The sequence below is a fragment of the Gymnodraco acuticeps genome, unplaced genomic scaffold, assembly GCF_902827175.1.
Source record: "Gymnodraco acuticeps unplaced genomic scaffold, fGymAcu1.1, whole genome shotgun sequence".
In the NCBI taxonomy this organism is placed as follows: Eukaryota; Metazoa; Chordata; class Actinopteri; order Perciformes; family Bathydraconidae; genus Gymnodraco; species Gymnodraco acuticeps.
This window is the reverse complement of record NW_022992308.1, coordinates 1963096-1986671: the sequence shown is the minus strand read 5'-3', so window position 1 is coordinate 1986671 and position 23576 is coordinate 1963096. Positions and strand designations below refer to the sequence as shown.

Genomic DNA, 23576 nt, shown 5'->3' with positions numbered 1-23576 from the left:
TTGGAAAATGGGCAGTAGATAAATAGACAAATTTAAGTTAGATGTTCTGTTAGATATTAGATGGAAGATATGTCTTAATATTCTTGTCTTCACTTTCTATTGGTGCACATTAATGTTATGCTTCACTTTTTTGTCTGTTTCTCCCATTTCTTTTTCACTTTTTCTCAATCCATGACCCTTCCCTCATCGTCTCCTGTTCATTGTCCTCCCCCTCTTGGCTCTGGTCTGCATTATCCCACTGTCATCATCGTCTCTCATGTCTTTGTCCTTGTCATTTTGCTTTCCTCCATCCCTCCACCGCTCTGCGTGTTGAACTGCTCAGATGATTGTGAAGGCTGAGCTGGTGGCGTACCCACAGGATGAAGGCCCAATTACACAAGAGAACAGCCAGCAAAGCAAAATATGTTCTGTTCAATAGTTGGAAGTATGTCTCCACAGTCACACAGATATATTTCATCAGACCTTTGTTAGAGCTAGAAACAGAGAACAGTTGCGTTGTAGTAATTACCACATAGATGTATTTTGTTCCTGTGGTTTAGATTAGAGCTTTAAAATAAGAAGAGACACCCCATAATTACACCTCCTGCATTGTCCTAACTGTGGAAGTATATTGCTAAACTGTCTTATGAATCACAGTTATATCTGTGGATGTTGATCCCTCTATATATATATATATATATATATATATATATATACACCAAAACAATCATATTTTAATGTTTTGGGCGGTTTATTTATTTCCTTTAGTCACATGGGAATACAGATGCCACTCTCTTTTGTCTGAAGCTTCAGCCAAAGGCCACTAGATCATATTAATCGTATACAGACCGTTCTTATTATAAATCCATGATATAGACGCACAAGTGGAATTCACTCTCCTCATATTACCCTTAGCCCGTAAGTAAAGGAAGTCTTGTTTCCCATCTGTCTATTTCTTAATCATTTCTTTATTAATATAACATTTTCTTTTTAATTTCCGGTTTTATCTCACTGTAATAAACAGCAAATCTAATCCTTTTCCCTGTAGTGCTTTTCAGCAATTTAGACTGTCCTGGTGTGAATTACCAAGTGTACGAGATGTCTGCCTTCTCTCAGATATAATGGAGCAAGATGGTACTATTTTCTTAATAGTGCTCGTGGGTGTGGTTCGGTAGAAAGAAAACATTTCACACACATTAAAGTGCTCACAACAAGGTCTGTGGATTATCTTTAGTAACCGGGTCTTTGTTCCTGGAAAAAGACACTACATCATCTAGTTCAATTATACTGGAAAAAAGGTAAAGTCTCTATAGGCGCTTTCACACCAAGTACTTTGCCGTACCTGAATAAGTCCCAGAGGGAGGATTAGGCAAATGAAGCCGCTTGTCACTACCCGATCTGCAGCTCTGCCCGATCTGCAGTGCGCATGTGCGAGATGGTCCGCCATATTGGACAACTCCGGACGGCAACCCAAGTAGGACACTTGACACAGTGGCTTTTGGCCAAGCTCAAAAAGAAAACTCGAGAGAGATGAGTTATTGTTATTACAACGTGACTTCACTATTATTTAACAACTCTTTTTATTGGGTTCTTTTATTTGGGGTTAAGTAAATTGTCAGAATAAGTGAGAAATGGATTTAACTTCTGTTGCCATACATTTTTCCATACATTCACAGTAAATATTTATTCAGCATGATAGCTGTCAAGTGTCCTACTTGGGTTGCCGTCCGGAGTTGTCCAATATGGCGGACCATCTTGCACATGCGCACTGCAGATCGGGCAGAGCTGCAGATCGGGTAGTGACACCGCTGACGTAACTTCTTCTTCTTCTGCTTTGGGTTTACTGGCAGGCCGCAAACAACTTCACGGCGTATACTGCCACCCGAAGTCCCCGGAGTTGGGGACTGGCTTCAGTAGAAGCTGCTGGGACTCCCAGCAGCTTCTACACCGACACCTCCTCATCATCTCCACCGCTCCCATGTTTTTTTTTGTGTTGCCATAAGTTAGTCTCTCTCCGTTGGTGCGCTGGGCTAATGCTAATGCTAATAATGCTAATGCTAATGCTAATGCCAGCAAATACAATGGCGGCTTCACAAAACTTTTCCGAGTTTTACGGGGCGTGGTTTGCAATTCGCCCAGCCAATCAGAAATGGGAACCTTTTTCTCCCAGGAAAGTACCTGCTCTCTAGCAGGGACTAAAAAGGGGTGAAAAGGTTCTCATGAACTAAGTTCTAGTTCTGGATTTTTTTTGGTGTGAACGCAAAATTCCAAGAACTATCGGAACTATACTGGGAAAAGTACTCCAGTGTGAAAGCGCCAAACACTTGGTAACTCTCGGTAACTCCCCCCAAAACAATGTAGATTGATAAATAACACTCAAGGTTAATGGTTTTTGAGTTGAACTGTCCCTGTAAACATGTGTGAGATTTAACACTGTGATTATTTGACTCTTTATTTGTGTTTTTGTGGCATCCTTTTGATTCTACATCTGTCTCTGTGTCTCTCCAGCGCGTGGTGAAGGCGGACATCGTGAACTACAGTCAGGACACCGTTGCCAGGACAGTCAACCCCCCCCGCAGCTCCATGTGTGTGTTGCAGTGACGCCTCCAGCAGTCACACACACAAAGTCACACTTAAAATTTGCCTTCAGTCAGTATTCCTCTGAAATGTGTTCAGAGTGTGTTCTCTGTTTTCCTGTGTGTCAGTTGTACGGGTGAGAAAAAGAACAGACTGTGTGGTTTTCAAGACCTTGGCCTCCAGTTCGGATATTTAGCAGGAACGATTTCTTGGGTGGTTCACCAAAAAGGAAACGGGACCTCTTTTTTTCAAGTTTATGCGCAGCTATGATTTAATTTCTATGATTCACCTTAAATAAATATAAAAATAAGACTTGATTATGTGTTAGTATGAAGCCTGTAGAACCCAGGTGTCAAGCTGAGCTGAAACGTACCACATCTCATTAGAAGTCTCTGCATAGCCTTATTCAGCTGTCCGTTATAGAACAGAAGTTTGCATTTAAAATGGTTATTATGACGCATGAAAAGCTTCATAGGATCTCCATTTTGACCACATTTCATTAGCCTGTTAGGCAGTATGTGTATTGTTGTAGACAGTTGGGAAATTGTGCGTTTGACAAGTGAAAGTAGTTTCTACATGCTAGTACATGTTGGCATGATTTAATGTGTTGTCCACCTACAGAAATATCCGCCATATGTGTCAAATATGTATTTGTACAAGTAAAGCTGCTTTCATTGATGAGACGTGATCATCCTGTAAATTCTCATCATGTAAACAAAATGTACGCTTTAAAAAAAAAATTAAGAATGTACAGTTTTAAGTAAATGTTTAGTTTACCTTAAACAGTGACACAGTTGTGTTTCTAAATAAAAATGCTACATGGAAAACAAGAACAAGGTTTTTGCAGTGAATTTGTTGGTACATGATTTGTGATGTGATATTGTTTTTAGAGTAAGCTATTCTTATAAATAATAAAACATCTGATATTTATTTTGCCTGCCATTAGCAGTGATTTTTTTTTTTTCTTCATTCAATTGATGTCTGTTGGACAGGGACGTTATAGAGCTTGTAGATAAAAAGTATATGTGTGCAGGGTTCAGTTGAATCCTTCTTAAGGAGTCTGACCTTCTGCAAAGATTTTAATGACCGCTAGCCACAGAAATGAACAACAAGTTGTGGAAAAAGATCCTTTACCTAAGTCACTTCACTGGGAAAAAATACTGAACTGCGATTAAAAGTATTTTGTAAGTAGAACTATGTAACTGTTTTCAGCTAAATCCTGCAGGAAAATGATCGTGTGAGATGTATGGAAGTAATAGTATCTACAAAGCAGAAATTAAAATACTCAAGTAAAGTTCCTCAAATGTACTTGAGCTTCTTAGTTATATTCCACCACTTCTAGGAACCTCATTGTCTCATAATAGGTACGTTTTGATTCAAGCAAGAACTTAAATAAACCTAAAGAAAACAATCCTTTTGAATCCATCCATTGTCTTCAACTTATACAAGTTCAGGTTTCATCACCAGGGAATTATTGTTCTATACTGCTGGGAAGTACTGAAAAAACATGTGAAATAATAATAAATTATTCTCAGCCACATCTTCCTAACCAGTTTTCTTTCAGACTTTCATTCTTACTCTTAAAAAAGTACTAGTCTTATGTATGATCTCTGTGTCTTTTTCAAGCACATGGCTGTCAGATAAAATGTGCTATATAAATAAACTTGACATGACTCTATGTGGAATTAAAATGTAATTTGTTGAACCCTGCAAAAACCTTGAATTAGCAAATGAAGTGAGTTGAGTGTAGTTTTACTAAAATACGAGCTCTACAGTATGAATGTGTGCAGGCCTTCTCATCACTCAGCCTTTGTTTAGCTTGTTACCACATCGGAGCCTCGGTTTCAATGCAATCTTTCACTCCACGCTGCTAACACAAACCCACTCCTACAGGCCCGGAGGTGCTCATGTGAGCGGCAGGTGAAGGGAACTGGACTATAGCTGATGAAGGCATTACAGATTAAGGATCCATGTGTTGAAATTGAAGCATAAGGACTGAAACTTGACCACCCCAGAGATCCCCTTCTATACAGACCCAGCTAAGTCTCTGGTAGCTAATGAGCCACCTGGTCTTTGTTCAGTAAATCTTCTCTGAAACAGCGCCTAAATCCACTCTGGACAGGTGATACAAACGGCTTTATAAATGGTTGTAAACTGTATTAATTAATCACCTAAATAGTCTGGCCTTTTGTTGCTGTCACACAACTGTAAGAGTTTTGTTTCTTTTTGCTGAGTCAATGTCATTGAAGCCACTGCTTTATTAAGAAGGATTAAGTGCATTCGAAACCAAGGACACAAACAAAACAAAGACTTTCTTTCCGGGAATGTCTTGCATTTGACCTTCTTCCAGGTGTTTTTCAAATGTGTGTTGCAGAGCTCCTACAAACAACACAGAGACTTAAAGAAGAGAGCCCAGCTGGGGTCACTCCAGCACATGTGCATTGTTTCGCTTGAGTGGACGTCTTAGGAATTGTCTCTGCTGAATTTTTGTCAAGAGCTGTCAACGACGCTGACAGCCGAGACTTGCCCTTGGCTTTGCTGCTGTTTAGACAGGTGTTTTTGCAAAGAAAACAACTGCAGCCCGTTTCCAGCTTAGACGCTCATCACACTGACGTTCCTCAAAAGACGGAAGGAAAGAATATCACGGATAATGCCTGGGAAGGGTGAGGCTTTTTTGACAGATTGACAAAAGTCAAGGCCGATTTGCGTCCAAATGAATTTGTCTAGCTGTTTCCTCCAGTCGGTTTGTGTGTTAGTCGGTTTGGGTGTTTGCTCACTCTCCGTTTGGGTACACATACCAGCGAAGATGCAGAAGTAAACAGACAAACAGTATTTGTTCATATTTAGTCGACCACACTGACACATTACATTTGCTCGCTACTTTGTAATCTCAGAATAAGTTTGGGTCCACCGTGAAACCCAAACACTTCCTCCCTGTGAAGCTCTTTGCCTCTTCTCCCAGCTTCCAGCCTGTGTTGACTTTATTCAGCGGGCACACATCCTGCTTTTCTGTGTTTCTCTTTCCTCTTCCTCCGCGTCTGTGTTTCTCATTTGCTGAGCGCCTGTGATGACAGTCTCAAGAAACCACACACGACAGGCTGGTAAGAGGGCCCATAGTTGTGGGTTGTGCTTTTTTGTGTGGGCAGAACGGGGCCAACACCCTCATGATTACCCACTCACCCTCTTCCGTTTTCCACCTGTGCCGAGTGCCAGACCCACAGTGCCGAGGGAGTAGCCAGGACTGAGTCAACCCCTCTGATGAGCTCCAGTCCCCCTGGTCCCCACACTGGCTCCTATTCTCTGGGAGGAGTGACAGGCGAGGGGGGGGCGCTGGCATCCCAGCTAACCTCCGCTCCCATGGTACTGTAACGGATCGCTCTCCTCAGTTGTCTGTGGGCAGAGATGGCAAAAGTACACACATCCTTTAGTCAAGTAGAGGTCCAGATACTTGTGTTTAAAAATACTCTGGTAAAAGTAGAAGTACTGACTAAACTTCTTTACTCAAGTAAAAGTAAAGAAGTATGGGCTTTGAAATGTACTTCAGTAAAAAGTACCCATAACTACCAACTGTTTTAAAGAGTACCTGACCTCCCTTTATATTAATAGAACAATAATGTCTTTGTTAGCTAATGAATGTTTCCATGCTGAACAACGGCAACATGACAACGTTTTCATTGGTCCCTCTTCTTTAGAGAAGAGCAGGAAATGATGGATACACGGATCGGGTTCAAATCAATAGGCAATGAATCTAAATAATAATGATCACGCCACCAAACACACATTCAAACTAAAGTAACCAGCCTGTTTTGAAAATGTAAGAAGTAGAAAGTACAGGTATTTGTGTTCATAATGTAAGAAGTAAAAGTAAAAAGTCATCAGAAAAAGAAGTAGTGGAGTAAAGTACTGATACCAGAAAAATATACTTAAGTACAGTAACGAAATATTTGTACTCCACTCCTTCCCACCTCTGTCTGTGGGTGTCCCTAAGTGTGTGTGTGTGTTGATAGATTGTGATCCGACAGTCTCGTTTGCAGCGTGTGTACACACAGGACAGTCCTGCTAGGGGCTGTGTGTCTGCCCCCGCTGAAAGGCCCATGATTTATTTTAGGGGCGAGGATGTGGGCATTCAGAGGGGTCATATTTATAGTCCGCTGCTCTGGTGAGGAGACCTGCCAGTAAAAGCAGAGATTCTGAAAAAAAGGCACGGGGACAGAAAACTGTAAAGTCTTTCTCTCGTCAGAGGGCACACGGATGGATGGTATTTTCAGTGGGCTGTAATGAATAATACTTCAAACTGAGAAGCTTTTGTAACAGATTTTAGATGCAGACAGGAGCGAAGCAATGGGGGAGCAATAACAAAACAAGAGGCTCTCTACAGGGCAGGTGATATTCTTTCAATGACAAAAGACAAAACAAATCAGCCAGCGTAGGTTTAAAAAATTATAATCATCCATTAAAATATAGAAAATCTATTACCTTTCATTCCCAGTTAATGGATGAGCAATAATCCATTTAAAGATTTTCAAATAATTAGAACTTTTCCACTTCAAAGTAGGGCTGCTCGATTATGGCAAAAATCATAATCTCGATTATTTGGGTCAATAATTGATATCACGATTATTAAAAACGATTATCCATTTACTTTGAAAACATCAATTTATTGAAAAAAAAAACGTGTAGTATGTTTTTAACAGTTGAATACCCTGAACTTTAAGTATAATTCAATTGAAAAACCAATACAAAAAAAAAAATGTAAAATAAAAAAAAATAAAAAAAATAATAGTTTTATTTCGGTTATGTTGTTTTCATAATCGTTGCAAGCCAAAATCGTAATTGCGATTAAAATACGATTGATTGAGCAGCCCTACTTCAAAGGTGGCTTCAAGAGGTCTTTTGCTTACTTAATAAAAGGTCTCTCTAAAGGTCTATCATGCCTTATTTTATCTTATCTTAAATTCAACATATTTCTTAGAGTGCAGTTCCCCCAAGATGTTTCATAAAGACCTATATGTTCAATGAAATTAATACAAACCACGATTGCCCATATCCAGACGTCTTTTTCTCTTTTTTTTCTATTATTATTTCCCCCGTTATTTTATTTCCTGTATGACTTTGATTTATTGAATAGTTGTCTATTGGTTGGTTACTTTTTCTGCTCTTTTTGTTTACTTCTGATTGTCATTTGAATAAAGTAAGGTTATTTTTTTTGCAGGTTTTGGTTGAGTTATTGAAAGCATTTTGTGTTTTAAAAATAGAAACAAACTGGAAGGATGCTCTTTACAATCTTTTGTAATCTGTAATATATATCTATTTTGAGGCTAGTTCTGTCAAATGTCTCCTCATGCGAGCGAGAAACAAGTTTTTTAAACTTCTACAATCTGAGCTAAAGTTTGATCTCAGATATCGTGGCACAGGCAGACATGTTGTGTACATATCGTGATGAAAAGCCAGAGTCCGTCTCTCTCCTAAGAGGCAGATGATAAATGAACTCTGCCTTTTCAGAGCTGATAACTGAGACGTCCTCTGACTTGCAGGCTTGAGCAGATCATGTGTTTGATAAAGGATCTGCTCTCTGTGAAGGAAACACAATGATATCATCGTGTAGAAATGACAGTAATGATCCAACACTTACCCTCTTCTCAGCACCTGAATTCAGCCGGTGCCATGCTTCAACAAAGACACAGGTAGCGGGTGGGACCAGAGTTGGGTGTCACTACATTCACCGCATCGGTTGGAAGATAAAAATACATAAAAGAGTTGATAACACGATGAAAATATAAGCAGGGAGGCAGATTACAAGGTCATTACTCAACCCTGCTCCTCTTAGTCTGTTTTGCTTTGTGATACCTCCTTCATTGTTCCCCCCCAAATACTTTGGATATAAAACCTGATCCGAGAACCATTCAATGTTTAAGTGCTATTTATTACAGCCCACTGAAAATAGCATTTATCCAAAGATGACACTTTGTGGCTCTTCAAAAGACTACTAAGGACTTTGCTGCATCGCTTTGAGACGCTGACAAGTGTGAATATACTGTACATGAAGACGTTCCACTGCGGCATATTTTGAGGTGGGAAAGTATGGCTCTGTGGAGAATAAATGGCCGTAGCCAAAATGAATTGAGCATTATTGCTAATTGCAGAGGGCATTTCCCGTCTGGATTTGTGAAAGTATGCTAATACCATGTTGATCTCTACCTCAAATGATGTCCCATTTAACGTGACAGACTGGAACCTTCACTTCATCTTTCAACTGGAAAATCCATTCAGTGTGCAGCCTCAAAAATGAGTCAGGCCTCAGCGGTGGAACAGCAGTGTGTGAAGATGGCATGTTATACAGTACTAGTCTACATTTATTGACATCCATGAGTGACTGCCTCAGGTGTTCATTTCTCTCTAGAGACGACGATCGCTCAAAAAGAACGATTCTGTTGAAATGAGTAAAAAATATGTGGTCCATCTCTTTCATTTTGCTTTGCAAAGAACAAAAGAGTGAGGGATATTCATTTTTCCACCAGGTGTCTTCATGAACGCCGTGCTTCATGATGTGTTCAGAGGGTACATCAGTGAACCTCCAAAATGTCAACTTCTTTGGAGAATCAAGAAAAATGACTTATTTTAAGCTCGACTGCAATTCATTTCTCATGTCCTCCAAAGGGAATGGAAACAGCTTCAACAGATAGTATTTTTAATATATCAACGAAACGCTACATTTATCTGAAGTCAACATGAAAATCACCAAGAGTTCAAGGTGATGTATGCTTAATATTTGATGGATGAAGCACATTTTTATTGGAAGAAAATATGTATTTTTAGGCAATGTATAACCAAGTACAGTGCATCATCTTTTGGACTGTCATGGCCTGCATAGATGATCAATAAAGTGCCGTGGATCAACTTCACTGTTCAACTTAACGGCACCAACAACAAAAGTGTACATATATAATCTAAATATAGAATTTAATGAAAAGCTAAACTAGAATCGTTAATCTTTGGGTAAGTGAAGGTTGACTTTACTTAACTTACTCCAACAGGTCTGATTTATTTTCTATAGTGGTTCTATGTTCTCCTTAGGGTCAATGTCTTTGAACATATCGGAGAAGTTGTTAAATAGTACTTAAAACATTTCTGACACGTTTGATGAAACATTGTGGCACAGTTAAAGACATTACATGAGCATTTGTTGAAGTCATTATTGATTTTCGTCCACACTTAAGTTGGGCAAGGACATCTATTGTGCTGATATCTTGCAGTCTGATCTTGGCATTAGATGGCATTTGGACTGAAAACATCCATTCTTTGAAAACATGCATTAACGGTGTTGCTTTAGATTCTGGTGAGACAATTAATTAAGTTAAAGGTAGTCCAGTTTGAGATTTATATTTTTAGTTTGAAGATTTGAGCAGAAGCTGCACTGTACAGCAGTTTGTAATAATGTTAGACAGGATCGTACAAATCAGGAATATGATGCTCAACCTACAAAGACATTAACCAGTATTGTGTGTACTTGTTTGGCCGATGTAGCACCTCAATCGTAGCCAGGCTGATTTATTTTGCCAAATGTCCTTACATTTTGTTGCAGGCGCCTCATGTGTCTGCACCTCCACTTTCTCAATGGAGCATTACCATTAAAATGAATGAAGTGGCTGCGTTTTTCCACATCCTCTATACAGCATCCCCTCAGAGCTGCATCCCTACAGCTGGTAGGAATTCCATATCTTGCTGAAGGGCACCTCAGCAGGGTGGATTTCGGCTGTCAAGGAGAATTGAGCCCAGGCCCTCTGGCTGAAGCACCGTGACACCAAACACAACACCACCCTGCTGGTCCAGCCAACAACAATATGTAGTCAAATGAAGGACTGGCACGACACAGAACAGCGCCAACATGATTTTTCTTGAAATGTTTGAAAGAAATATGCAGAGACAGAGCCTGGGTCATTGCTTGGTGGTAACAGACAATGTTCTCTCGCTGGATTTGCCAGAAACAAAACGTGTATGCTGGAAAAAGTATTGAGAAGCACGAAAGCATTGATATAATGCGAGGTGACGTTAGAATTCCTTTCTCTGTCCAACACAATGTGGGCAGTGTGGAAAACCTGGATGGTGTGACTTGTTTCAGAGAATCCATCACGGTGTCACAAACCCTGCAGGTCTCACTTATGTGGTGCACAGCACTGTTAATCAAAACCAGCCCGTTCTGGGGGCTCGGAGGTCATCAGGCATGGAGAGGAAATTATTGATGGAAATAAAGGTGCTGGACTGCCCCGAAGCTTCACCCGCACGATGTGGAGTTTCTCTGAACAAGGCAGAGTTGTTCACATCTGATTTAAGGGCTGCTTTTGTCATGACTTACGCCAAAGATGGGCTCATGCTTTCATTGGCTTTTTAGTCTGTTTCCATTTCTTGACCCGCATTGAAGGTCCACTAAAAGTTAATAAGTCTTTAATGTTTTCTTACTTTGAAAATTGCCTATGGACAGAGCGGAGCCTGTGATTTACTGACTCCAACCGCTTGAGCTGCACATCAAGAGCATTTTTTATGTCCCATATTATAACATATGAAATCACTTACAAGTAGCTACTAATTCACAGTGGTCTGTCAAACCGCTTTAATCGAGACACAGAGTCATTACAAAATGTGATGACATTGCGTGTTTGCGAGGCATGGCAGGCTGCCATTTTTTCGAGAGAGAAGTGCCACGAAAAAAGAAAGGGACCCATGAGGGTTTGGGTTCCCGTGTGCAGGCTGTTGTGTGAAGTGTCTGGTGATTGCCAGGCTGTTCTGAGGACAAGCCGGACAGGGAGGTGAGAGGCAGGTTAATTACTATACTGAGAGAGATGCTTTACAGAGCCCTTTGTGGCCCGTGGGCTTGGGTTTCCAGCACAGAGAGGTTTGAGCAAAGGTTCCTCTGGAGGATGGCAAGGGGCGCGATGCACGGGCCACGTCCATCCTGAGGTCTGCACATTGATCATCGAGGACAAGAGCTGCAAGTCCGCGTGAAACATTCTCAGTATGACTGTAACCCCATGTGTGAGCACCAGTGGCGGCGCTAGGGGGTGGCTACTTGGGCTCAAGCCCCGGATGTTTTCTGAAAAGCCCCGTGTTTCACTTAAAAAAAAAAAAAAACATTTTAAAATTTTAATTTAATTTTTTTCTAAAACGTCTCGGGAGTAATGTGCAGTACCGGAGTCCACCAGAGAGGCAGCCACTGTGGGACATTAGCCTGCGTACTGCGTAGCCTGCCCTGAAGAAGAAGTGATCCTTCCTAGTGCCTGACGAGTTTTAAGCTAATAGCCTATACAGTTATGGATATTAGAAAGTTATTGTCATTGAAGCAGCCGGCGCCACAAGCTGCAGCAGCAGCAGTATCAGCAGCTGACAACAATGTCATCACCAGCAGTCAAGAAATGGATGATGTTTCAGGTTTGTTAATCTAATGGTGATATCTGCACTCTGGCTGACTGAGTAAGAAGTGAAAAAGAGTGATGTAACGTTAATGTTATAGCTAGTAAACATGGAGTAACCACACTAAGTATACCCTTATATGTTAGTATGTATACAGAACATGACTAAAAAATATCCTAAGATGTAACGTTAACCCTTCATAACTCAGTCTACTTTTAAGACACTAAAATAACGTATTCCAATTTTTATTTTGTTTTCACGCGTGGAATTATACCGGCTCTCGTTTCAGTACACATAACAACAGGCAACCCTCTGAATCAGACTCCGATTGGCTGTGACTGCATCCACTCAGAGTGTCCGATTCAGAAACGTGACTCTTACACTCTTTACGTCACAAACAAAGATGGTGGATGAGAATAGATCTATAAAACGATAAGCAATGCGCCAGAATCAAGGTGAGACTATCCGCATCCTTTAAAACTCTACGCACATTCGTTTCACCTTAATAAGTAAACGACTATTTGAGTGAGTTAAGGCATTAGTTTGCTTCATTAAAGGGTGTTAATGAGTGTTCTCCAGTGCCTTTTGTCCGCTTTAAGGTGTTATTAAGGTAGGGTTAATGTTGCTCTCAAAGTGCACCAGATTGATGCTTTCAACTTCAATATTTAAAAAAAAATCTTCCCGGGGGAGCATGCCCGGACCCCCCGAGAGGAGGCGACGACCCCCCTAAAGGATGTTCGGTCCACCCCCCACTTATAAAAAATAGCACTGTACCCCTGCACCCCCCCCCCAACCCAACGACTCCTGGGCTAAGCCCCGGATCTCCTACAATCCTAAATCCGCCTCTGGTGAGCACTCAAAGGATTCGGATTGTATATCAATAGAAGCTTGGTAATCAGACTGTATTGCTATTTCTGTTCATTCAGAATATTTGTATCCAATACAGTAACGTTTGTTTCAGCTCTGTTTTTGGTTTACTGAGAGAAATATCTGGCTCTTCAGCTACCAAAAGCTCCCAGTTATTCTATATCTTTCGGCTGTTTGTTGCTGAGCAGGTAGTGCAGCAAACCTTCTTTGCTGAAAAAACCCTATGAGAAACTGAAAAACAGTAAAGTTGTGGCTGTAAAATCAAGTAATTGAGCTGTAACTCGCTGTAAAGCCCTGGAGAGCAGAGGGGAGCTGCAGAAATTGGTGAGAAATCCCTCTGGGTTTGGCAACTACGAGCAACCCTTTTAAATGTAAGTAGTCCTGTGAACCATTGCCATTAAAAAAGTAATTATTGAAGAAGCTTAATATTTCAGGAATAGATTACAGTCAACATGTTTTGGGTTTGGAGTAAAGTACAAAGAACGACGGCCAGTCACATCACAACTACAGAGGGTTGATTGGAGTTGTTATTGGATATTGCATTGACTTTAAATGCACGGCTACATGGCAGCACACCTTTTCATTTGTCCGTTTTTGCTCCACAAATTGTCATTTTCCTCACCAGCATCTCTCTCACGTGCACACACATGCAGGAAATATCATTAGTACAATCCAAATGGTTTCTTGTGGATGTTTACTTTATTTTTCTTATTTCTGCCCCAGGCCTCATGAATCCCTTCATTATGTTTCCAGTGGAAGGCCAAAGGGAGGAAACCCTTGATTTAGGGTCCCTGAGAGCAGCTCCAGCCTGTCTCTACAGGTAGATTAACACAAGCACGACTGCTGATATTTACTTTTTACTATTAGAGGTTCATTAAAGGTCTGTATGTTTTGAGACCACTATGTTATGTTTTGGTTTGTTTTCATGCCCATGAACACAGTGCCATGTTTTTTGGAGTTCATTAAGTAAATGAACAGGTGCTTCCCGTCCTTAAGTCTTCATACACAGCTAATGAGCCAACTTAAGTGTTTTTAAATTATTAGGCAATTAGGGACGGGAAATGTAGAAAACGCTGGACACAGGAAGACATTAGGTGTGTGTACACGCAAGGCTAACTTGTACAATGTGGAGTTTTCATGTGTGGTTCAGGAGAAATGCAACCATCTTTTTTTGCGTGTTTTCAATGCTAAATGTATCATTAGTGATTATACACTTGGCAAAGTTTAAAAGGATGTTTGTTCTGCCTAGAAAATGAATGCAGCCTCATTCATGTTAATTAACACGTGTTTTAATGTGGAGCTAATGAATACAAATGTATTGGTGCATGCTCTGTGTTAGGGGTTGGCAATTTGTGGGGCAAAAGTTAAAGAAAAATAAACACATTTGTGGGTAACTTAATGTTAGTATGGTCTTTAGGCTAAATACAGCCATTTGTCTATGGAGTTTGGAGCCACAGAGAATTGTTGATGCAATGATTTTAAACGTGTTATAGTTAGGCTCTGTTCACAAATGTATATTAATATGTACATATTGTGTTTATGTGCTACTGGTACTTGTTTTAGTTCTCTCTAAGAGCTGAACTGTTTAACGCATAATTAGCCAGGCTAGCGGGTTAGCTCTATGAACGGCACGGTCTGTCCAACACTTTGAATCAGACCATGAACTGTACATCAACAAATATGAATGAGGGATGAATTCATTTGAACTGGTGTGAAATTGAGTGTAAACATTCATTCATTCACCTTTAGGACTAATCACATTACTTTCACCACTGATTTTACTTTCAACACCATCATCAGCACAGAGATCCACTGTGCTAATGAAGGTGCTATGGTTGATGACTTTAATCCCAGTTCAGTCAGACAACTCACGTGTTCCTTTAACATGTTTATTAGAAGCAGCATATAGTTGAGTTTGGCGACTAGGCTCGGGCATCATCACTCCATAGATATAGCACGATGAGTGATGATCAAATAACTAACCCCCGAGCCTACAGGTGTAAGCTGGGGTGGTGGTGGGGCAGCGAGCAGCAGCGACGTAGAGGTAGCTGCAGCAATAGCAGCAGCAAGCAATGCATGGAGAGAGATCTGCAGGTTAAATAGAGCGGCATATTAAGGAGACTCTGTTTGGTTGGTTGTAGAGTGGCAAGGGGGCGTTATGTATGAATGCAGCATAAGTGCTCGAGTTGACTGCCTGAACTAGCTTGCAGGCTTCGCCCCATAAAACAAAATGCTCTTTTTCCTATATAAGCTTAAACACTAAACTTAGATAGTGAGCATGGTAAACACTATAAATGCATAGCATCAGCATGTTAGCATGGACATTTGTACATGTTAGCATTAAGATTAAAAGCCTCAAAAAGACCATGGCAAGTCTATGCTAACTACCAAGCGTATTGCAAGTCATTTGTTTCATCTGTTTCAACTTTACAACTCCATTTACTCCAAATGATGTTGCCACTTTTGATGACATCACTGTTAATTGAAACAGGGCCTGGTATGTGATACGTTTTCCACCCATCCTGAAGAAAGTAGAGCCAATCACAAAACTACTGTAGTTCTGCCGTGTTTGTCTTGAAGAAATAATCAAATAAAAACAAACATAAAAAATTGAAATTTTGAACAACAAACTACAGGAATAAAAATAAAAATATCATCTGTCTTATTTATCAGTGTAATATTAAACACTTTTCTGCTCACTATACTTGTTTGTTTCTGCAACCCAAATAATACCTTAAATTCAAGCTGATTAAACCTTGTGTAAACTTAAATGATGCTATATAAATCTTCAACTCAGTTAACCCTGTAACACAAGACATTTTCCATGAAGCACTTCATCGAGCAGATTTAGTTCAAAGAAACACAAACAAAACATTTGACGTGCGCGCTGACAGAGACTGCTGGTTGGCACTTCATCAGCTTGCTGTGTCTCAATTATTCACCACAGTCACAGTTGGCGTATGAAAAAGAGAAACCATGCAGCGCTCTGGGAGGAAAAACCTGATCCGTCCCTTAACAAGAGTCAAGTGTGAATACGACAAAGCCTACCCATCTGACACCCAACCCAACAAACGGCCATCTGTCATCATTATAAGTGCATCAGGCGGCACTTAAGAAGCTCCTTGAATCTTTTATTCACCGCCGCCAATTAAGCTCGGCCAATTATCTTCTGAATTATTGAATCAAATTTAGAAACCAAATCTCTTTTTCATAACCGCACCAATAACTGTGTTTCATAGTCAAAGGTGGCTCTGATGAAGAAGATGCAGAGTACCATCCAAAGTGTCCTCGCTGCGTTACTAATTCATACATTTCGATGAGCTAATCTTGTCTTCGTGTCAGCTCACTGCCAAAAGTCTTCCCCCTTCAGCGATGCCAACCCTTTGGTTATTCATATTCCTAGCCTGGGACAATGGGAACCTCTTCAAACTCCATAACAGATAATCTCCTCGCCGCAAAAGTCACCGGTCTCAGGTGTATGGAGGGAGAATGTCAGCTGAAACATTATCGCCGTGATGGACCTGGCAAAAAAGACGTTCTCCCTTTTTGTTCGTTTGACAGGACTTAACACCACTTACAGGCCTTCTGACGGGTCCAGTTATATTTTCCACCATTATGTTCGGGGGTGTGGAAATTAAATCATGCAACAGGGGATTTGATGACATGTAATATTCATTTTAACAGGAGTCATTAATATCTGTGGTATCCTGTGACTAATCCCAAAAAGAATGGCACAAAGAAGCGGGGTGGAGGAGAGTTGTAAAAGGTTTCCGTATCATCTCACCGTCCGTCAGCCTTCACCAGGACAGAGAGAGACATCTGAAAGACATTAAACCCCACTGGGAGGAATGTGAATGAAATCCAGTAAAACAAGTTCACTATGGTCGGACACAATTTTTCATAGGTTTAGAAATATAAACATTTTTTTTAAGAGTTTCTTTTGTTTGCTCTGGCATTAGAGCACTGATTTACCGTCAGTGGAAACGCACAATCGGTCAATTCCACCACAATGGAGAGATCGTTTCCCAGTACTGCCACGACAATGTGAGACATCTCTACTGCAAACTAAACTACTGCTGCTCCCTGACATTTAGGAGTACAACTGCAAAGGGATGATAATAATCTTATCCATACAATGGTTTTGCATAAGTATGATAAACAGAAAAGGGAACAAAGCTAAGTAATAATGACAGAAGAGATGTCAAAATGTGTCTGGGGAAGGCATTTGAAAGATGATGCAGAAACAGTTGAAAAAACAACAGAACAAAAGTTGTCATTACGTGAAAAGAAAATCAGAAGCATGAACAAATATACTATTATCTAGCAGCAACATTGGATGTGCAGATAACACGCATGGGAACAAAAAAAAAAAGAAATATGTGAGGGTCACTGATGATGCAAAGTAACATATAAAAATGGCTGGAAAAGCAAGAAACACATAAATAGAGCATTATTGTACTTTTGATGTGTTTTTGAACATTTAGTGGCTCTATAAATGAACAGAAAGTTGAAAATGACAGGAATAGAAGTGCAAGACAGATGCACAAAGTTCTCCATAAACCAGGGATGTTGTGATTATATGATTTGCATTTTTTCTTTACATTTTCATCAGAAAAGTGCACTAGTTCGAACAACATCTGAGAAATCTTCAGCTTCAATGATAAGGAAGAAAAAGGTACAATGATACAAAAAATCACTCTCCTATTTAACATTTAAATGTGAAACAAAGAAGTTTTTTTTATGTCCTGTTGTATTTCTGTTAGTTTATGAGTATACTGGAAATTGTTCAGCAGAGTTTATAGCTGTGACTGTTTCTGACATTACATAGTAGTTTTTAGGGTGGGTAGCATTATATCTGGAAACCCTTGCCCCCCTGGTGCAACCTGCACACAGTCAGACCAACACAATTATGTATCTAATATATCATATCCCAGTTACTCATATATAGACTCTCCTTGCACTATTTCTATTCTATTTTATTTGAATTGACTTGCACTATTTTATCTGTTTATTGTGTTGCACTGTTGGAGGAGCCTGTGACCTAAGATTTGCATTGATATATCTACACTGTAGCTAAGTACTAATGACAATGAAAGCCTTGAATCTTGAAAGCAGCAGCGCCCCCCCGGCTGTGAGAGTGTTGTTGGTCCAGGTCCGGCTGCTGCTGCTGACTGACAGCAGGTTTAATTTTTGATGAGGGACTCGCGATGAACCAAAGGTTGGTCTCTCAGAGTGTGTGATGCAGGAAACACCCAAACCTCCACTATTGTCCCCCACCCCTCGTCCTGCCCTGCTATTCATAGAGCGGAGGATAGGGTTCTCCCACTCTGAGAGTTTCACCGCAGAGAGAAACACAATGAAGTCGGAGTAACAAAGGTGTGTGCACTTCTCATCACTATCATGTGAGCTGCCTGCAGAGTGATGGACAGTTTAAATGAAGGAGAGGGCTCAGCTTAGTTTTCTGCAGATATTATGCTCCTCTTACAGCTGCAATTTACATTATTGCACAAACACCTTACACCTAAAAGGTTTAAGAGCAATCTAAAAGGATTTGTATCTCTTTGTGCGAAGAATAGAAACCACTACTGACGGAAAGCATTCTGCATGAGAACACATGTTAGTGTTTAAACATTTGAACATAGCTCCTACTTTAAAAGTTTATAAAAATAATGGTAATTGGAGTTTGTTAAATAAAACTCCAACTTTGCAACTCTTCGACAAAGTGTTGTTGAATGGAGTGATATTGTCATCTCCAGTGATGGAATGTAACTAAGTACAATTAGTATGTCTTTTAAATACTTGTATATCCATTGTATGCTACTTATATTGCTACACCGTTGCATTTCAGAGGGAAATATAGGATTTTTCTTTTCACTGCTACTTTTTTTTGTTACTTTTCACTCTTACTGTATATAGAAAAAAAAACACAAGTTCATATGGTAAGATATTATAATAATACAATTTTTTCAATCTAAAAATCAGTCCAAACAGACAAACTGCATTAAATGATTTTAAATGTATTTGTTAGTTATAAAAACATATTTTTAATAATAAAACACTTTCAAATAAGCTGTCCTGTATAGTAAATATCTTTATAATTTATTTTTATTTAAAAAATGTGTTTGTAAAAAGAGTTAATAACTCCGAAAGACATCACACACCCACAGAAGGCTACATAAAAGTCTTACCAAATATGCTTTTCATAAATCTTTCTCAAAGGGTATTTAATGATTGTAATCTGTTTGTACAGATTGAGACTTGTGTGTAACTTCCTGCCCGGCAAAGCTGTATATTCACATTACATTTTTCTTCTGGTATTGTGGCTTCCATTTGTTTTTTGACATGTGTCTTGTCTTCAACGAGACCTCTTTAATTCCAGATTTTAAACACCGCCTTCACGGTGTTATCTCAGCCCCCTTTTAACCAGCACCACCCACCTCGGGGACCCCTGACCTCTGACACGCTGCTAACAATATCACCATCACTCTGCACGCTGCACACAACCCTCAGCTCCATGTAACAACTTCACACTCTTCAAAGGTTGTTGAAAGGAAACTCAGGAAAAGTTGGATTGAAATGGAGAAAAATGAGGCAAGTGAAGTGAGATTTTGTCAAGATATAAATCATGCAATCATTTGAACGTCACAACTTGAAGATGTATTAGAGAAAATGTGTGTTTCAACTTAGTATTTTGGACCAATACAACACGGTGGATGCAGATATCATCCATATATGGTAGTGTTACAGTTGCTGTTGAACTGTACTTTGCAAATCAATTAATCTTTGCTGTGAACAATAATACAAATATGATATAGATGAATTAATCTGTTCTTGATTTGAGTTTAATTGTCAATTCAGGAATTGTTTAGAGACCTGACGGCTTACTAGACTCATAATTAAATAAGGAGAAATAACAGGATTGAGCAACACAAATGCAGGCTGAATATTTCCGTAAACAATTATTAAGCCTTGTTTTTTATGATGTTATTATTTGAATGTAAAGCTGTACGTAGTATTTCCAAAGTTTTCATGGTTTCATTTACAAAGACATGTAGCAGTGTGTGGAGGAGTAGCGTTGCAGAGAGATGATAAAGTCTTTCTGCGAGTTAAAGCCGGGCTAATGCGTAGTGATGGTGATGTACCTGGGCTCAAAGACTGGAGATGAAATATACAGTATCATGTGTCCTGCAGGTGTCTGTCTGCGGCTCACTGAGAATCCGCGGGATTTACTGCCGGACTTAGAGGTGCACTCTCTTCATCCCTCCTCTGGCAGCGTGCCTGAGGGAATCAACAGCTCCGGCTTTTTTGTAATGACTGTCAGGAAGACCATGAGGGAAGTTTGGCAGGTTGGAAAGAAACATTGAAACTGATCCTCCTCCGTTTGCCCCTTTTCTGCTCAGCTCTTAATCCATAAAACATCCCTGAACATCTGGCATCTGGTTGCCTCCTCATCGAAGCATGACGGCCTGCGAACTAACTCCTTTCCTTCTCAGTGTCAGTGATTTGCCCATATTTATAGAGTCGGCCTGCACGCCCTACAGGGAATTAAGTAGCATCCAGCAAAACAAATACTTGATTCATTTGAGGAAGAAATCGGGATCTGGATTAAAATAAGGATGTTTGTCACCTAACAAAGGTGCATTCAAAATGAGTTGATTATACCACCCTATCCTCCTCACTACGTGGACTTTGACTCTTTACTTTATTCGAGGCACAGATTGCTCATTTAATCAGGAACAATGTTATAGTTGTTGAGGTGGCCATCTCCTTTCAACAAGCCTCTGATAAATGTGAACATTGGTGCTGTAGCCAATAAACTAGAGACCTTCCTGTGATGGTATTGCTACCCGCTTTTTGCCCCTTTACTTGCACACTTTCTCCTACCACAGCTTTCGACACATCTGTTTCCTGACTGCATGTTGCACACACATTTATGATGCAATGAAAGTGACATTAACCTGTCCATAGGCTCACTCAGAAGGTGAAAACATGTCCAACACATTTCAAACGTTATATCTCATCCCAAATATGAAACGGCTGACATACCATCATTTGAATTTCACAGAGAAAAAGGTCTGAGCTAAGAAGTGTGATAAATAAAGTGAATCATATTAATTCTGGATTCTTCAATCAAGATTATTAATTGTCATACTCATGATATGTAAAAACAAAAAGGAGAACCATTTCAGGCCACACTGGGGTGAAAGGTGAGTTTACAGCGGCACACATACAGGCCATCAGTTTTCATGAGCTCCCCACACACAGATCAGCTCCCAGCAGGTCTTCAGGTGCCACTTATTTTCCTCAGAAGGATTTTTCTCCCTCTTCTTCTCCCAGGAAACATGCTACAGTCCCTCTGCTTTCTCCTCATTCCCCTCACGAAGCCACAACACAAACAGCAGCGGCAGTATCGGCCCCAGCTGCCGACACGTCTGCTCAGCAGCGTATTTATTTAAACCTGCCGCTGGCCTGGCAGTCCCGCGCAGGCCTCGCCGGGGGCCTCCCCGGCTTGTTTGAGAATCCATTCACACCTGCGCATTAAATTACTGACACTAATGTTACTAGTAATGCTTGGACCTGCTCCCACTTTTAAATGCATAAACCTGCAGGAGCTGGGAAATATTGGGCATGTCGGTGGGGAAAAAGAGGCAGACTCGGTGGGGGGGTTCTGTTAGATAAGCACAAGCCCGTCTGTCCTGTGTTTTTATTTTCTAGCTTCCCCAATGTTTGTGTCTGGCTGTTTTTGTCACTTTGGTGTGATGGAATAATATCACATGCTGTAAGACATGCAGTCGGGTTAATTAATATGTATATTATTATTGTCAGAGGGTGCTGATGACATGACTATGAGGCGTTTTAGACTCTTTAAAGCCCAGCGCTCACACGGTAAAACAGAAGACACTGTCGCCTCAGGGTGGGGGTGGGTGACACATTGTTTGACTGTTACCTCGTTGCTAAGGACTCAATGGCTTTTGAACTTGAGAGGTGTGCAGGCATGAACACCTGCACGCCCCCCCGCTCCTGAAAACGCCTGGATACCTTTCACCTTGTCTCACTCTGCGGCACTCAGCGAGGGGCCGGGAAGAAAAGAGCTGTGCAGCGGAGAAAGGAAAGTATCCGAGAGACGTCTCCTGGGTTGTCAGTCTGGGGTCAGGGGTCAAAGGTCGGCACGAAGGGGGCATGTCAGGTGTTAAGTGGAGCAGACAAGCCAATGGAGGGCTTGTTTAATGCTTACCTGGAGACCTGCTAACCTGCGGCCAGGTGGGAACACAAAGCAGCGGCTTTAGAACGAGATCCCCCAAACAGGATGGAGATCAGAGGAGGCAGCACCTGATATGCTGAAAGATGTTATTAAGAAGTAATAGTCTTAAACTCGAACTTGTCTTTCAAGCATGAGATGCCGCACATTTGCAGGTTCCTGCTTCTTCTACCATATCAAATACTTATTTTGTTTTTGGCACCAATGGAATGTAACTAATGTGAATTTACTAAAGTGCCTCACTTTTAGGATTTAAGGGCACATTTAAGAGTAATTTGACTTGAGTCGCTCCATTTTCTACTTCTCTACTTCAAGTCCACTACACTCCACATATATATTATATATGTAACATTGCAACGTTTCTGGTATTGAGTGTGGCTCTGGAGCTTTGTTGCAAATAAAAATCCTGAAACTGAACTGAAAAAGGTCACCAACAAATCCTCAATAGCAGCGTAAAATAAAATCTTTAAAACGTATGCAGCTAAAGTTAGTCGTGTGAGAGAGGTCATGTTTCCCTGTACACGATGTACTCGGACCAGCGAGTCGTAATCACAAAGGAATTACATTTAAAGGTTAAACGTGGCATCGCTGCACTAATCAGCAGCGTCAGTGACATGCGATCGTCTGAGCAAACAGGCTGGGTCCAATTTAATATGGATGCAGATTACCACAGCGTGATGCTGGTCCTACAACGTGCTAAACTGGGATGTCGGTAAGCGAGAATCTGCCTGATGAAAAGGCTTATTTGCTTTTTACAGAAACACACACAGCGCGTGTGTGTTTCTGTAAGCAGAGGGACGAGAGCCACTGCCCTCTTCAGTGAGGTGAGCTTTACGTGGAGTTGGCATTCAGCTGTCTATTATTTATTGATGCCTATTGTCCTGTGTGGGCACAGCATGGAAACACACACACACGTGAAGTGAGAAAGAAACACTTCAGGCCAACTATGATGCTGCAAGGATGAGCGGTACACTTTAAGTGTGTGCAACAAGGAGCTTAACTACAAAGACATGTCCACTGCCTTCAAAACTTTAAAGAGAAACTGGGAAGTCAAAACATTCAAAAATAAACTAAAATAGATGTATAGATTCGTCTGATTGCATAGTGCAACTCGGCAAACCAGTTAGTTCAGTGTCTTATTAAAAGCATGTCTGACAAATACACCTGGATCCAATAACATGTGCAAACACTTCTATGTGCTTTATCATTTAATATTAGTATTTTAGGTCTTTAGGTAAGAGGCCTGAACCTGCGCCTGCGAATGATCACTCATTATTAATTTTATATTTATATTATTTGGAACATGAGATCAGGCTTAAATGCAATTATGTCTGCAAACAAATGTCTAAAGTCTGTAGGGACCAAGTGAAGGAAGAATACATTTGCTCTATGTCCAACTTTTGTTGACAGGGTTGAAAACAATACAAAAATAGATGTATTAAATGTATTTATTATATTTAATTTGGGCTTAGAACTTTCGTTTTAGTGT

General features: G+C 40.4%; 1 protein-coding gene across 2 annotated transcripts in view; it reads left to right on the top strand.

Moving 5' to 3' along the window:
- Positions 1 to 3389, top strand: part of rab28 (RAB28, member RAS oncogene family) — a 28711-nt gene extending 25322 nt beyond the window's left edge. Inside the window, exon 7 of one of the 2 annotated variants that reach the window (XM_034208162.1) lies at positions 2488 to 3389. In XM_034208162.1, the coding sequence (XP_034064053.1) occupies positions 2488 to 2580 (93 nt within the window). In that variant the 3' untranslated portion in view covers positions 2581 to 3389. Of the gene's footprint in view, positions 1 to 322; positions 419 to 2487 lie in introns of those variants that run through there. The other variant, XM_034208163.1, reaches the window with a different exon arrangement.
- The last annotated feature ends 20187 nt before the right edge of the window (positions 3390 to 23576 follow it).